The 13885-nt window shown below is 51.6% G+C and overlaps 8 protein-coding genes across 8 annotated transcripts; 3 read left to right on the top strand and 5 right to left on the bottom strand.

The window, feature by feature from the left end:
- Positions 1-67: 67 nt before the first annotated feature.
- On the bottom strand, positions 68-738 carry EJ05DRAFT_484908 (uncharacterized protein; the record flags this gene model as incomplete). The annotated part of the gene is made up of 2 exons (XM_033745395.1): positions 68-493; positions 547-738. 2 exons carry the CDS (start codon positions 736-738, stop codon positions 68-70), a joined length of 618 nt encoding a protein of 205 aa, XP_033602488.1.
- Positions 739-1103: 365 nt separating this feature from the next.
- Positions 1104-2618, top strand: EJ05DRAFT_319946 (carboxymethylenebutenolidase). Its single transcript, XM_033740752.1, has 3 exons — positions 1104-1292; positions 1354-1883; positions 1937-2618. Exons 2-3 carry the CDS (start codon positions 1355-1357, stop codon positions 2485-2487), a joined length of 1080 nt encoding a protein of 359 aa, XP_033602489.1. The 5' UTR covers positions 1104-1292; position 1354; the 3' UTR covers positions 2488-2618.
- On the bottom strand, positions 2562-3918 carry EJ05DRAFT_484910 (arginine N-methyltransferase 2; the record flags this gene model as incomplete). Its single annotated transcript, XM_033745396.1, has 2 exons — positions 2562-2717; positions 2767-3918. The coding sequence occupies 2 exons, from the start codon at positions 3916-3918 to the stop codon at positions 2562-2564; spliced, it is 1308 nt and encodes a 435-aa protein (XP_033602490.1).
- Positions 3919-4613: 695 nt separating this feature from the next.
- EJ05DRAFT_509704 (alpha/beta-hydrolase) lies at positions 4614-5866 on the bottom strand (the record flags this gene model as incomplete). Its single annotated transcript, XM_033748117.1, has 4 exons — positions 5498-5866; positions 5350-5446; positions 4912-5255; positions 4614-4822 (listed from the first exon to the last, which is right to left on the bottom strand). The coding sequence occupies exons 1-4, from the start codon at positions 5583-5585 to the stop codon at positions 4614-4616; spliced, it is 738 nt and encodes a 245-aa protein (XP_033602491.1). The 5' UTR covers positions 5586-5866.
- A 465-nt stretch (positions 5867-6331) lies between these two features.
- EJ05DRAFT_320019 (RNA-binding domain-containing protein) lies at positions 6332-8000 on the bottom strand. Its single transcript, XM_033740753.1, has 2 exons — positions 7682-8000; positions 6332-7634 (listed from the first exon to the last, which is right to left on the bottom strand). Exons 1-2 carry the CDS (start codon positions 7886-7888, stop codon positions 6468-6470), a joined length of 1374 nt encoding a protein of 457 aa, XP_033602492.1. The 5' UTR covers positions 7889-8000; the 3' UTR covers positions 6332-6467.
- A 237-nt stretch (positions 8001-8237) lies between these two features.
- On the bottom strand, positions 8238-9514 carry EJ05DRAFT_499232 (uncharacterized protein; the record flags this gene model as incomplete). The annotated part of the gene is made up of 3 exons (XM_033746801.1): positions 8238-8553; positions 9124-9414; positions 9468-9514. The coding sequence occupies 3 exons, from the start codon at positions 9512-9514 to the stop codon at positions 8238-8240; spliced, it is 654 nt and encodes a 217-aa protein (XP_033602493.1).
- Positions 9515-9926: 412 nt separating this feature from the next.
- EJ05DRAFT_484913 (RabGAP/TBC) lies at positions 9927-11965 on the top strand (the record flags this gene model as incomplete). Its single annotated transcript, XM_033745397.1, has 5 exons — positions 9927-9950; positions 10002-10017; positions 10087-10096; positions 10148-10261; positions 10309-11965. 5 exons carry the CDS (start codon positions 9927-9929, stop codon positions 11963-11965), a joined length of 1821 nt encoding a protein of 606 aa, XP_033602494.1.
- Positions 11966-12385: 420 nt separating this feature from the next.
- EJ05DRAFT_320075 (uncharacterized protein) lies at positions 12386-13235 on the top strand. The gene has a single exon (XM_033740754.1). It carries the CDS (start codon positions 12632-12634, stop codon positions 13112-13114), a length of 483 nt encoding a protein of 160 aa, XP_033602495.1. The 5' UTR covers positions 12386-12631; the 3' UTR covers positions 13115-13235.
- The last annotated feature ends 650 nt before the right edge of the window (positions 13236-13885 follow it).

Below are 13885 nucleotides of genomic sequence, written 5' to 3' on the forward strand. Positions count from 1 at the left end.
TGGTGTCAGGCGCCTCCTTGGCGATCCTGTCTTCCATTAGGAGATCATTTCTATACTAACCAAGCATCTACAGAGAGCCAGAGGCAGCCCATCCTTGCAGTTCAGACTCGCTCAAGTAGCGCAGCTTGTTGACGCTCGCAGCCTCGCCGGTGGCCACACCCTTGGCAAACTCAATGGCGCCACCAATGACAGTTCTCCGACTGATGGCGTACTGAGCAGTCTTCGCCTTGACCCTAATCACACCAATACGAGGGTCGTTTGGACCACCGTCATGTTTGCCATCGCCAAGGTCGCCGAGCCATGCCTTGAGGGCAGGGGAGTAGTGCTTCTGAACAACAGCTCGGTCGGTCTCGACCGAAGCGGTGCCGGAGATAGACGCCCACTCACCCGAGGGATTGAGGAAAGCAAGGTTGATGGCCGCATCGTTGGTCAAATCGTCCGTCTTACCGGTCTCGGTATTGGTATGGAAGATGAGTTCGGTACCGTTCTTCTCCTGTAGCACGAGTCAATATGTTGTAGAGGGGTTGATCTGTTATAAGGTCTTACCTTTCCAGCCAGCGCCATGCAGCGACTGACTAGCAAGCCAGTCTCGCTATCCTTGGTGGTCATCATGCAGAACTTGCTCTTGTCGGCGAAGGTGATGAGGTCCTTGACCTTCTCGTCTAACGAAGGCTCCTCCTTGTTCTTCTCCTTGTAGGGATCTGGGTTGGCAGCATCGGAATTGCTAAAAGTAGACATCTTGTTGATTGCAGTACGGTTTGTGCTTGGAATGAATTGAGATGTAAGCTTTTGGGAAGGTCTGTCTATTGTCGTGAGTATAATTGATCTTGTCTGGACAGCAAGGTGTAATTGTTTGGGAGGGAAGCGTTGGAGTTGAAGGAAACGTCTGATAGGTAGCGATGCCATTGGCATATATGGTGTGCTCAGTGGAAGATCTATGAAGATGGTGAACTTACAGTTTACGGTTCTCGGAGTGAAGAGTAACTGGAGAGGAGTGGATTGCGTAGTGCTGGTAAGGACATACGTGCTCTTTACATATGGGCGATGCTCCTTGTGCCCCACATGACATCATGACCAGCTTCACGTCCACCTCAGGCACCAACCACATAAATGTCGATAGAAGGCGCCATGCAACTTTGGCATTTGCCATTCACTTGGCAGCTTTAGCCTTGGCCACGAAGCCTACGGATTTGTGGTTGGCAGCTTTCACGACTAAATAGATTCCACTTACACCTATTGTTCCTGTCCTATCGATGATCTGATTGATCGCTCGCTCCTTTGGGCCCCAGTCAGTATGTCCAACAATCTCCTATCACCAACGCAGTCTGGGATGGGCTTTCTGAGCTTCAACAGCATGCCACCTCGCCTGCATATCGCTGGAGACGACCCTGAATTTGATCCTGAAACCATTCAACACTGGAAGGAAGAGGGCTACCATGTTAGCTACCACTTCTGCGACAGGAACGACCCAAAGCCTTTTCAGAGGCTTCTCAAGTCTCTGTCTGATGATTTAGAGCTCGGCGAGGCATATGCGCTAGTGACATATGGCCATGCAGCATCACAGGCTCTAGCTGTACATATAAAGCCCCAGCCACGGCTCTGCGCGCTCATTGCGTATTATCCAGACACAGTCGTGCACGCAAATGCAAAGTATCCTTCACAGTTGCAGGTACTCTGCCATCTGGCGGGAACGCAGCAGTTCAGTCCAAGCTTTAAGAGCTACCGATATCCACAGACGCAGGAGGGCTTCGCAGAGAGCGATCTCGAAGAATATGACAAGGTTGCTGCAGGTCTGAGTTGGAGTCGAAGCCTTGCTGCTGTTCGCAGGGGCTTCAAACGTGAAAACTCGGACCTTGAAGCTGTCTGGGAAGACCATGTCGCTTGTAGGTACCATAAAGGGCGAAATGCTAACATGAGTACTGATTCTAGAACGTAGTGACATTTACGCATCGTGAAGCTGCTGGAACTGTAAGGACCATGCGACCTAAGGCAACTCTGCATTGCGTGCCAACCATGACGGGAGGGATAGGCCAGAAAGAGCTCCTAAAATTCTACCGGGACTTTTTTATTCCTTCTACTCCTCAATCACTAAGTATCAGACTTATTTCGCGGACAATCGGGGAAGACCAGGTTGTTGATGAAATGTTTGTAGCATTGCGACATACGCAAGAGATTGACTGGTTGCTTCCAGGAGTTCCACCCACAAACAAACAGATCGAGATCATGATTGTGAGCGTAGTCGGAGTACGAGGAGGCAGGTTGGTCCATGAAAGGCTATACTGGGATCAAGCAAGTGTTCTGGTTCAAATTGGCCTATTAGATCCAAAGCTTGTACCAAAAAGCATGCAAGACAAGGGCATGGAACGACTGCCAGTCGCTGGAAAGGAGGCTGCACGCAAAGTCCTTGACATTGAGGAAATTCCTGGTAATACTTTAATACCGGACTGGAACGATGGAGAACCATCCAACGGTGCTCGTGGCTCCTGAAAATTCGATCGAATCCGGTGGCTTGAATTGTATCGACAATTGAATGTGTCAGAGTGCTCTGGGAGCAATTGCACTTACGCCATAAAGGTACAAGTCGGTAAACGATAGGTCTTGAGCTTCCAATATGGCCGCTTCACCCCTTCCCACTCTCCGGAAGCAACAAGGTCAGGGATGTCAATGTTTTCCCAATCAACGTCGAATCCAGCTTCGAGAAGATCCATTTCCACGACCTAAATTCTGTCAGCACATTCATAGATGCTCTCATGAGAGATAACTGACATTCTTGTATACGTCGTAGCAAATCTGTCGGTCTGCACCCATCCCATTGAAGAAGCCGAACCTCCCTCCTTCCTCGAGTAATCCAATGACATGTTCGGTGAAGAAGTCCCGCAAAGCTTTGTACTCCTCGGCAAATGTATCGAAATAGATGGCATTGAATAACAGCCCCTGCTGAGCGAGTTTCGGTACTACGTCTTGCCATTTCCCCTCGTGAATGACAACATTTTCTCGCTCATACCAGCCGTCCCGTCGCATCTGTGCTAACACGTCCGGATGTGCTTCCACAATATGATGTGCAATCGGTGACTGCTCCTGGAATGCCTTGTCGATCATGCCCATGCCGTGCCCAACATTCAACACACGAGCTTCAACACTCGGCAGCAAGAGCTTCGCACTCCGCTCCATGATAGGACCTTCCCAAGACATCATGACGCCGTTGGCAGAGCGATCCAGAATTTGGCTGTCGCTGATAGTCACGGGATGAGAGAGATATGTCGAATTATGAGCAGAGACATCACTCTCAATCTGCTCGCCTGTGGAGCCAGCACCAGCCAAATCAGTAGTCGAGTTATCTTGCACCTCAATCGCGTCCTGTGCCTCCTCCTCTTCATGCTCATCTTTTCCTCCCTCCTCTTCCCCACTCTCCTCCTCCTCCTCATCCTCAGCATCAGCCAGCGCCTCATACCCATCAAGCCTACCAAGCAGCAACTCAGCCCGCACCCCCGCATCAACCATCAAATCATACACCTCCCTCACCCCCAGCCTCTCCGCCACACACCCGGGCGTCTCATCATTCACATCCAACTCATTCCAAATCGCCCCGTGCTGCAGCAACAACCGCACCGTGCGCACCGCCGCTGCTATCTCGTCTTCCCTCTCCTGTTTCTTCCGCCGCTCCTCTGCCCCCTCCTCCCCCTCCTCCCCTGTTGCTGTATCACCATTCACATGCCCCCCGTCTTCATGCTCGTCATGGCTTATATCAAGCGCCGCGATCGCCGCATGCAGAGGCGTGAATCCGGTGTCGCTGTCTTGTACGTTCGCGGAGCTGTGGCGGAGGAGGTCGCGTAGGGCGCTGATGTCGTGGTGGGCGGCGGCGAGGAGGAGGGATTGCGTTGTGAGGTCGGTGTCGGTGGCGAATGCTGGGTCGTCCATTGTTGTGAATGGGGACTGCTATCGTGTCGGTTTTGTTGGTTCACATGCGTTGGGTTTGGGTGGTGGTGATAGGAGGAAGGGGGTTTTTTTTGGGGGGGGGGGTGTTGGGAAGAAATGTTTTGTTTGATGTTGTTGGTGGGTGTGTGGGTACGGTACCGTACCTGCAGGCGGGTGTGTGCGTGGTGCCTTTAGTGGGCGTGGCGCGCGTGTATTCAATGCGAGCCCACGTGGTGGGCCGGCATGCATGGTGGTGGGGGTACCCGGGGGGGTGTTGTGTGTTTTCGTAGAAGTTTGAATTTGCTGTGTATTTACTGGGTCATATCTGTATAATTGGCATAGAGCAAGGTCGTGGTCAGAGTCATGCATTCTTTCATTTCAGTCTTCATACTGAGTTTGTAGTGGATGCCCCGCCTCTGACGTCGGCATGCCCCTCACTACCGCGACTCAGATACTCAGAATAGACGCGATGCATACTATCCGGACTACTGCATAAACAAAGTGAAACAATACTGTTCGTGTTCCTCATCACAGACGTGGCTTGGACAATCCTCTGACACACAAAGTCAGTCATCCACATGGCTGCCCGCAGTGACAAAGAAAGAGAGCTCAATCCATATCATCATCATATACATGTTGTTTACAATTCCCTCACCCATTATCCTACCTAGAAGAGTGTGTACATGTATGAATGCAACTTACGCTTTGACATGCTCATCAAACCACTGCACAGCCTGATAGAACGCCTGCTCCTTCGCAAACCGAATCTGCTTCTGCGACACATCGCCCCTGACCGCAAAACCGTGCTCCACGCCCGAGAACAGGTTCAGCTGATACGTCGCCTTCATCTCCTTGAGAATATCCTCCGTCTGGCGCCTCTTCTCGGCTGGGAAGATCTTGTCCGTCTCTGCAACACCACACACACATCTCATTAGCCATCCGCCACTCACTCACACACAGAATCCAAAAAACCAGACACCAAGAAAAACCACATACCTGCAGCCGCAATACTCAACGGCCCCTCCACACCCCTCAACTCCTCCTCGTCCACGAAACTCGGATGCGCCGTGAACCCGGCATCCACGCCGCCCTTCGCGTTCAGGAATCGCGCCACATACTTGCCGCCGAAACAGTAGCCCACAGCCCCGAGCTTCTGTACGCCTGCGCTGCGCATCGCTGCGATTGTGGCTGCCACGATCGGATCAACGTTGGCGGGCAGGTGGTTCTGCAGCCAGTCCATGATCTGGAAGCCCTCGGGGGGGTTCAGCTTGACCGGGTCGCCGGAGAAGAGGTCGGGCATGACGGTGAAGTAGCCGTTGGCGGCGAATTGGTCGGCGATGCTGATGGTGGGCGGTGTTAGAGACGTTTATATATGTGTGTGTATGTAGAGATGTGTGTTTGTGCATGTAAGGTAGGTGTCTGGCAGGGGCTTACAGCTGGGCGTTTATGAATTCGTGGCCGATGACGTCCGGCAGGAGGAGGACGCCGTAGGTAGTGCTTTTATCTTGCGGGAAAGAGACATAGGCTTGGTCTGCGCGGTGGTCAGTCTGTGTTTGCAATGGACGCGTTTGGGAGGACATACAGCCACCGAATTCCTGCACTTTGCCAGCTGCTTTGCCCTCGTGCTTGACGCCGACGGTGCAGCATTGAGCGGGGGCGTTGGAGGTCATTGTGGGGCGAGTCGATCAATTGAAGTTGAAGTCTTGAGGGTCAGAGGTATAAGAACGAGTAAGTTGAAGGAAGTGGGAGTACGAGAGCTGCAAGATAATCAATTATAAGGTCCAGCTGTCCCACATTTGTCATCGGTATTCGCATGTCCATTTGAAACTTATCACTGGAGTTAGCCGGGAAAGCGGAGTTAGGTGATCCCTGAGGTCGATTTGCCGTTATCCATTATGCCCTCTAATTAGCAGGTGCTAGTCGATACCCCTGCACATTTGTTGTCTAATCCGTTGGATGTGTCTGTTGGTTCTAGGGTGAAAACCAAAAATCCTTATGGCTGCCGCAAGTGGATTCGCTGATTATAGTTATTACTGGAACAGGGGACAACATTGGAACGGCTCTCGACGTCTGGCCGGATATGTCATAGTCCATGGCACTTCGGCTTTGGGGTCCGGTCCGCGCACTATCTGTTAATCACTTACAAGTCACGGCCGAGGGCATGAAGGGACCGTAGGCCCTCGTACACAGATCAGCTCCGGCTCTCCTATATTCCATGCGAGTGATTTCGTTGTATTTGTTCCATTTCACTTCAATACTGTACAGTAACAACGCGACCTAGAAGTCTCTCTCAGGGACTCACCACCTCCCGTAGATCCCATATCGCCCAGCCTCGCAGGTCCTAAGATTATTTTGTGATATTTATGTGCTGACGCCCGGTCGTCATGTAAAGCAAACGACCCTTCCCATAGTACGAACTCCATGATGCAAATCGCCCGTATCTGGTCTCTGGTTGAAGAGATGCCGCCGAGTATAGCTTGCTCAGATCTTTTCGATAGTCTGCTCCATTGCACAACGGCTGGCATTAACATACGGTCTTCCAAACCTGTGCTCTATCGAGCATACGGATGATACCCCCGGTGCCCTCCTCGTCCACCGCCTCGGTAGTTTGCACCAGGTCTACCAGCATTCTTTGGGCCCGTCGGCGCACCAGCAGGGGCAGCGCTCGGTGTCGATGATGATGAATCTGCACCTCCGCCTCCGCCTCGGCTGGCGGTGCCACCACGACCACCCCTGAAACCGCCTCGGCCGCCCCCAGGTCCGGACGGAGCATTAGGAATGTTAGGTTGCGGAACGTCGTCGTACATGCCTTCCCAGCTCGTGGGTCCGTTCTGTCCATATCCGCCGCCATTGCCAAAAGAACCGCCCTGCATGCGACGCGCTTGCTGTTGCTCGTACTTCTGGTGCTCGAAGGCAAGCTGTTCCATGGCATTGTAGCCGGGCCGGGCGCCACCGGGACCTTGAGGGCCAGGGGATGGAGAAAAGTTTCCTCCAGGCCCAGGTGTCCCTTGCTGTTGTTGCTGTTGCATCTGCATTTGTTGCATTTGTTGCATCTGCTGCATCATGGCGGGATTCATTTGGCCCATCTGGCCGCCTGGAGACTGTGGGTTGGGAGAGCCTTGACCTTGGTTCTGAGCTTGCATCATCATTTGCTGCATCATTTGAGGATTCATCTGGCCCATAGGACCCCCCATATTATTCATGCCCTGGCCCATGGCCATCTGTTGCTGCATCATCTGGAAATATTGTTGCATCCTTTGCCAGTACGACGCCATCATAGCAGGAGTCATGCCGTTCTGCCCGCCGTTCTGGCCTCCTTGATCACCCTGGTTTTGTTGATTGTCCTGACCACCATAGTTGTTGTCATTTCCTCGGCCAAATTTGCCGTCGAACTTGCCCCTTCCAAACCCTTTCGAGTTGTCCTCTTGCTGCAAATTTCCTCGGGGTTGTGCCCTCTTCACTTCAATCATCTTGCCATGGATCTCCAAGGGCCGGGACAAAGTGGCGTCAACAGCAGCATCACCATCGAATGTAACGAAACCGAAACCACGTGGTCGACCCGTGTCCTTGTCCATCATCAATGTCGCGTCTACGACACGTCCAAACTGCATAAAGAAGGACTTGAAATCGTGCTCGGTGCATTCTTGGCTGACACCACCAACAAATATCTTACTGGTGCGTTCTTGCTCTTCTCGGGGAATAGCTCGTTTAGGATCAATCTATCACAAGTCAGAAAGCATTTTAGAACATGAGCTGGTAAGCCTACGATTTTTCCATCCAGGTAATGCTCCTTGACCATTACGGTGTTGACACATTTTGGATCTTTGAACGTGAGAAAGCCAAAGCCACGTGATCGTCCCGACGCGCTATCACGCATAACGGTACACTCTATGACCTCTCCAAACTGAGAGAAATAGTCTTTCATCGATTCTAAAGTGGCATCAGCATTATAATCCCGCGCACAGGGCACCATGGCGTCATGTAACGGAGTCAAAGCCAACTATGCATGGGACCGAGATTCTGGAGCGACTCACGTTCGGTTGTTTCCCAGTTCAAGCCACCGATGAACATCTTTCTATAAACAAAACAAGTTATTAGCAGACATTTACATCAAACTGCGATATTGATACCCAATCATCCAGCAACATGGTGGTATTACAACTCCGTTATGGTCGCGCAGTCTCATTTCAACACTCCGAAGCCGTGGTGGTCGGTCATTCAAATGAAAAGTCAGAGGGCGTGTCATTCAGTCCATCATCAGCGGTGCGTATGGTGGTAGCAAGCAAAAGCTCTTGTTGACTCTCTCATGGGCTTCGTCAAACTCAGGCTACCATCTCCAATGTCTTCCAAAGCTTCTCGTTCAATATGAATTGCTCTAGCTGTATTGCGTAGCTGCTATCTTCGGGTTTGAGCAACGCTTCATTAACCCTTTTTGCGGCTTCCCACGTCAACGCAATGGTGTGTTGACAAATGTCCACGCCAGAGGAAATTCCTGCCACAAGGAATAAAGCAATCGGGCGCGCGAAGGCTGTCTCTTGGTATTGAGTCGGAGCTAGGTAATGTGTATCTGTGCGAGATATATACGCTTCGTTTGCCGAAGCAATAGCAGATACGATAGCCTCAGAATTTCCTTTGGTCCTTGACGTTTTGCATGTGCCCGCTTGCTCTATCAAGAATTATCGACATAAAGCTAGGACTTCTAATGAACGGCCTTTTTACCCATGCCGCTGGGTAGGTTCGTCGGAGCGGCGAACAATATTACTCTGACGGAATGCTTGCTTTGACTGATGACCACGACCACCCACTAGTCATGTGCCGCATTGCTCGCACATTCTAGCTTCAACTTTTGGAGTCCTGGCATATTTTGACCGTGTTCATCAGATCCAGCTAGAGCGCACCCTCAAGAATCTCCTTAGCACCATGTGACCCCCTGCCCTGAGGTTCGAAATGCTGAGCAAGAATGCCAGTCCGACAATAGCTTCTGCACCGTGCCACCACGGCCCAGGAAAATCCATACGCTGTGAGACCTTGCGACTGCAAACCTTGACTGAACTGATCGACCTCGGATCGACCGCCCAAATCCGACCCAACCGGTCATCAAGTCGTTTCAGAGGTTTCAATGGCGTACAGCTAGTTTCAGGGCAACGACCATGTTGCAGATGATTGAGAGAACAAAATACATGAAATACAGATAGGGAATGTACTTACCCATCTTCTTTAATACCTATGGGTGGGTAGTTGTCCTCACCACCATTTGATTGATTATAACTGTTATCGTTGTAGTCCCCACCTTGTGTATTGCCGTAATTATTGTCGTAGCTACCACCTGCCCCATTTGACGTGTTCATATCGAAACCGGCATTGCCTGATACGACTGGTGCGGACTGTGGCTCAGATTTGACTACAGGTTGAGCAGGTTCAGGCTCAGGTGCTGGTGCTGATGCCTGTGCAGGTGCCGGCGCTGGTGCATCAGTCGGTGGCGCATCTTCAGTCTCGTAGCTTGTCCGAATCAGCGAGAGGTCCGTGTACGATAAGTTGAAGGGCATACTCACATATCTGCGAAGAGATCATCCTCGTTGTAGTCTTCTCCATCAGCCATGTTCACCCTGATTGCTTTTTTAATGAAGTCTGATCAGAATCGATGAGCAGATCGCGAAGAAGCGCCCTGTGTTGACGTTGTCAAACTATTTCGGGTGACGTCCGGTAGAGTTAGGAGATCGGTGGAGAAGAGATGTAGAGTCGCCCGACGCGATCAGAGTTATCGGTAAATGTGGAATCTCGACGCACGAACAGATCCCTGGATGATCGCGGCTTGTAGTAGACAAGAAAACGGCGAGTGTGATACGCAAAGGTGAGTGTTTGAGGTTTGCAGGGCGCGCAGCTCTTCGGGAGCTAAGTAACTCCGGCGCCGGGGTCCTGCCGATACGTCACAGTGGATTGGGGTTGTTCGATAGACGTGGTCGCTGCGAGCTCGAATTGCCTGAGGGAGAGTGGGGCTGGCAGTCTTAAACATGGCCTCCAAGAAGAACCAACAGGTCAGTTATCTCGCGTTACTCATGGGCTCACTGAACTGATCACCTCCATAGGAGATGGTCCAGGTCGGTTCGTAGCTGTCCCGACACGATATGCTAGACGAACAGCAAAGCTAACATCTATTCCTCAATGACGCAGATCGTTCTGGGTAAGTTTCAACACGTCGCTCTGCTCTCGGTCGTACTGAAATCATGCGCAGATCGGCATCACCCTTCTGGAAATCGTCTAACGCGAGCGCCTCCAAAGAGTACGAGAGCAAAAAGATCATAGGCGCTTCATACTCTCACGCCGATATACTCAAATTCGACTCCTTGTAAGGACATTACTATCTAAGAACGTGGATGTGGACTTATGGCGCAGGTCCGGCACCAATAGATCACATCCGAAGACACCGCCGGTATCCAACTCTCGTGAATCTAGTGCCCCGCCTTCAAGTAAACCCTCGAGTCGTCTATCACCCCCGCCCCAAAAACGATATACATCCTTCTTACAGTACACGAACAATGATTGGGACGCAGAAGGAGAGGACAATGATGATGACGAAGAAGAGGACTTCGTGCTGGAGGATGATGACGAAGATGAGTTTGGGCTCCCAAGTATAGCAAGCATGCGGCGCAAAGGCAAAAGAAAACCTCCGGACACTCCCGCAAATGATCAAGGGCAGTCTATAGATCCTCATAGTGGAACGGTGTCCCTCTGGCGCGTTGACACAGGTGACATTGCTGAAGAAAGAGGCATCCCGAATTATCCAGTAGCAAAAAAGAGCGAAGGAAAGATACTACGCCCCCAGTATCAAGAGATACTCCGAGACCCAGCCAACTCGCTACATCTGATCGATCACCCTACTGTCCACCCTGATGCCAGCTCCAAAGAAAAGGAAGCGCATTCCGCGCGCCTGGGCCGAATCAACAAGTTCAAGCGTATACTGCAGTCAAGTACGATCTCCTTGGCCGAACTGCGCGATTGCGCATGGTCAGGAGTTCCTGAAGAGGTGCGCGCCATGTCGTGGCAGATCTTGTTGGGTTATCTACCTACGAGTAGCGAGCGACGTGTCACAGCTTTAGACAGAAAGAGGAAAGAGTACTTGGAGGGTGTACGTCAAGCTTTCGAAAAGGGGACTGCAACTGGACAGTCGTCTGCAGCTGCAAGCAACCGGGGCAGGGGGAGAGGCTTGGATGAAGCGATCTGGCACCAGATTAGCATTGACGTTCCCCGAACAAACCCGCATCTTGAGTTATACGGCTACGAAGCAACGCAAAGATCTCTAGAGCGCATCCTGTACGTATGGGCAATTCGACACCCCGCGAGCGGTTATGTACAGGGCATAAACGATCTCGTGACACCATTCTGGCAAGTCTTTCTTGGAATGTACATAACCGACCCTGATATAGAGTTCGGCATGGATCCGGGGCAATTACCAAAGCCTGTCCTCGATGCAGTAGAGGCAGATACGTTCTGGTGTCTTACCAAGCTTCTAGACGGCATACAAGACAATTACATATACGCGCAACCTGGCATACAACGGCAGGTTGCAAGCTTACGCGACCTAACGGCGAGAATCGATGCTAAGCTGGCAAAGCACCTGGAAAACGAAGGCGTAGAGTTCATCCAGTTTAGTTTTCGATGGATGAACTGTCTTTTGATGCGGGAGATTTCCGTCAAGAGCACTATCAGGATGTGGGACACGTACCTGGTGTGTTATGACCCACAACGCAGCGATAAAGATGGTACTAACTTTGTTCACCAGGCGGAAGATCACGGTTTCTCGGACTTTCATCTATATGTCTGTGCGGCCTTCCTTGCAAAATGGTCCGAACAGCTTCTCAAGATGGACTTTCAAGGCATTATGATGTTTCTGCAAGCTTTACCGACACGGGAGTGGACCGGGAAGGACATCGAGCTTTTACTCAGCGAAGCCTTCATATGGAAGAGTCTCTTTGGGGGTAGTGCTGCGCATTTGAGGAACGATCGCCAGGGTAGCTCAACATTTGGAGTAGGCATGGGTCCTGACAGATGACACTGAATGTATGAATCGAGCGGACTTTTAGACCAACGTTTGTGATTCTTGCAGTGACTGGGCTCTCTCTCGTGAGGTCGACATGCTCCTGTACCAAACACACGTCTACACTTTTGATTACAAGTGAATCTCTGTCCATCGTTCGGGTCTTGAAAACTGTTACTCGATTTCATGTTGTGGTCCGTACTGGTGGCCACTTCAAAGGCTCAAGCTGGACTACGACATCATCAGGGTTGTCAAGCTCATCGCCTGCACTCATCATGGCTCAGACTCGTCCCACACAAAAGAGGAGTCGGTTCAACCATCGCACTCTCGCACAGTGAGACCGTGTGAACCCCCAATCGATACCACGATCGCAAAGACCCGAGTGTTTGCCTCACGTTTCCCGGCACCTTGCCTCTCAGATTCCGAGCTTTGTACATCGTGTTTGTCGGCGGTAGTAGATCTCTCTCAGACCTGGCAGTCCAGAAATGGCTCGAAACGATAGACGGCGCGACACACACACACACACACACACACACACACACTTGATGGCGGGATATGCGATGATAAGCTCTGCATGCTGTCATGCCACGCACAAGGACACACGATCCGACGATGCGCTTGGCATGGAAAGGGTAGATAATCCGCAGACCGGGTTCACCGTCGACATCGACATCGGCACACATGCCCGTGCTCGTCTGTCTGCTTTTCCCATACGACCGGTCTCCATCCATATCAAAACGCGCTGAGCATCGTCATCCCGATTCACCACAATCTGACGAAGTGCACCACAATCCCATCATCCACACCCAGAATCATCATCATCAGCATCATCCTCGCACCATCTCCCCCCAACGTCCTCCCAGCCCCCTCCCCTTCTCCCAACGGTCGCACCACAAAACCTGCACGACCGATGTGCCCCCCTGCCCCTCTAATGGCCCCCAGGTCGGCACTCGAACTCGAACGCACGCGAGCCGCCTTAAGTCCCGACATATACGTGCCGCCAGAAACGCCCCTGAGTTGCACTGCGTCGTGCACTGCACCCGATCGTCGCACCGCTGCCAGCTGCGCTTTGCAACGCTGTGCCGTCGCACTCTTGGTGTCCTGAATGGCTTGGTTGGTGGTTGGCTCGTGGATCGGGGGCGTGGTGGTGTGATGGGTGTGTAGTGGTGTGTGATGGTGTACTAGAGAGGGGGAGGGGAGGTTTGTGGGATGAAGTGGAGTGGGTGGGACAGATTCTGGTCACTTGGGAGCGGGCGAGGGAAGTGAGGGTGAAAGCTGGGAGAATGGGGTGTCGTGGCAAGAGAATATTTTTCTCGAGGATTTGTGTCTCTTTGGTGTTGTGGTGGCTGGTGAGAAGAAGTATCTTGTACACGCGAACTATGGCTGCGGCTGCTGCTGCTGCGCTTCAGACGGCGCTTTCATGTACGTATGTATATAGAGGCCCAGAGCTATTCATATCAACGCGTGTCATCCGTATGGTACAATACCTCACACTGAAGTAGAACTACCTTTGTTGTTATACGGATGTGAGTCGGAACACGGAAGTCGGTGATACAATACACTTCTCTTCGTGACGGTGACAGGGCAGCAGTATGCCCACTCCTCGCCCTTCCTTTAGAGTTTCTATTCCTGGTCCAAATAAGCTTTTCGATACGATACCACTGACCTAAGAGTGGTCAGAGGGGTATTATGCTCTGCCAACTAGACGTGTCTGTCTATATGTCACACAGCCGTTGTTTCATCGTAGAAGGAATTGGTGTATGCTCGGTTTTTGGGAAGTCGTGGGTGTACTTGTTGCACCAAGGAGGTGTTGTAGACCTATAACATCGTCGTCACTGGTGGGGGTTGTGATGGTACACGAGAAGACCCGATCATCGGAATAGATTCTGAGGTTAGTGTTCTGAAGGCGTGTTTGTACGAGAGCTTGGGAATCGT

Source organism: Pseudovirgaria hyperparasitica (genome assembly GCF_010093815.1).
Source record: "Pseudovirgaria hyperparasitica strain CBS 121739 unplaced genomic scaffold EJ05scaffold_5, whole genome shotgun sequence".
In the NCBI taxonomy this organism is placed as follows: Eukaryota; Fungi; Ascomycota; class Dothideomycetes; order Acrospermales; family Acrospermaceae; genus Pseudovirgaria; species Pseudovirgaria hyperparasitica.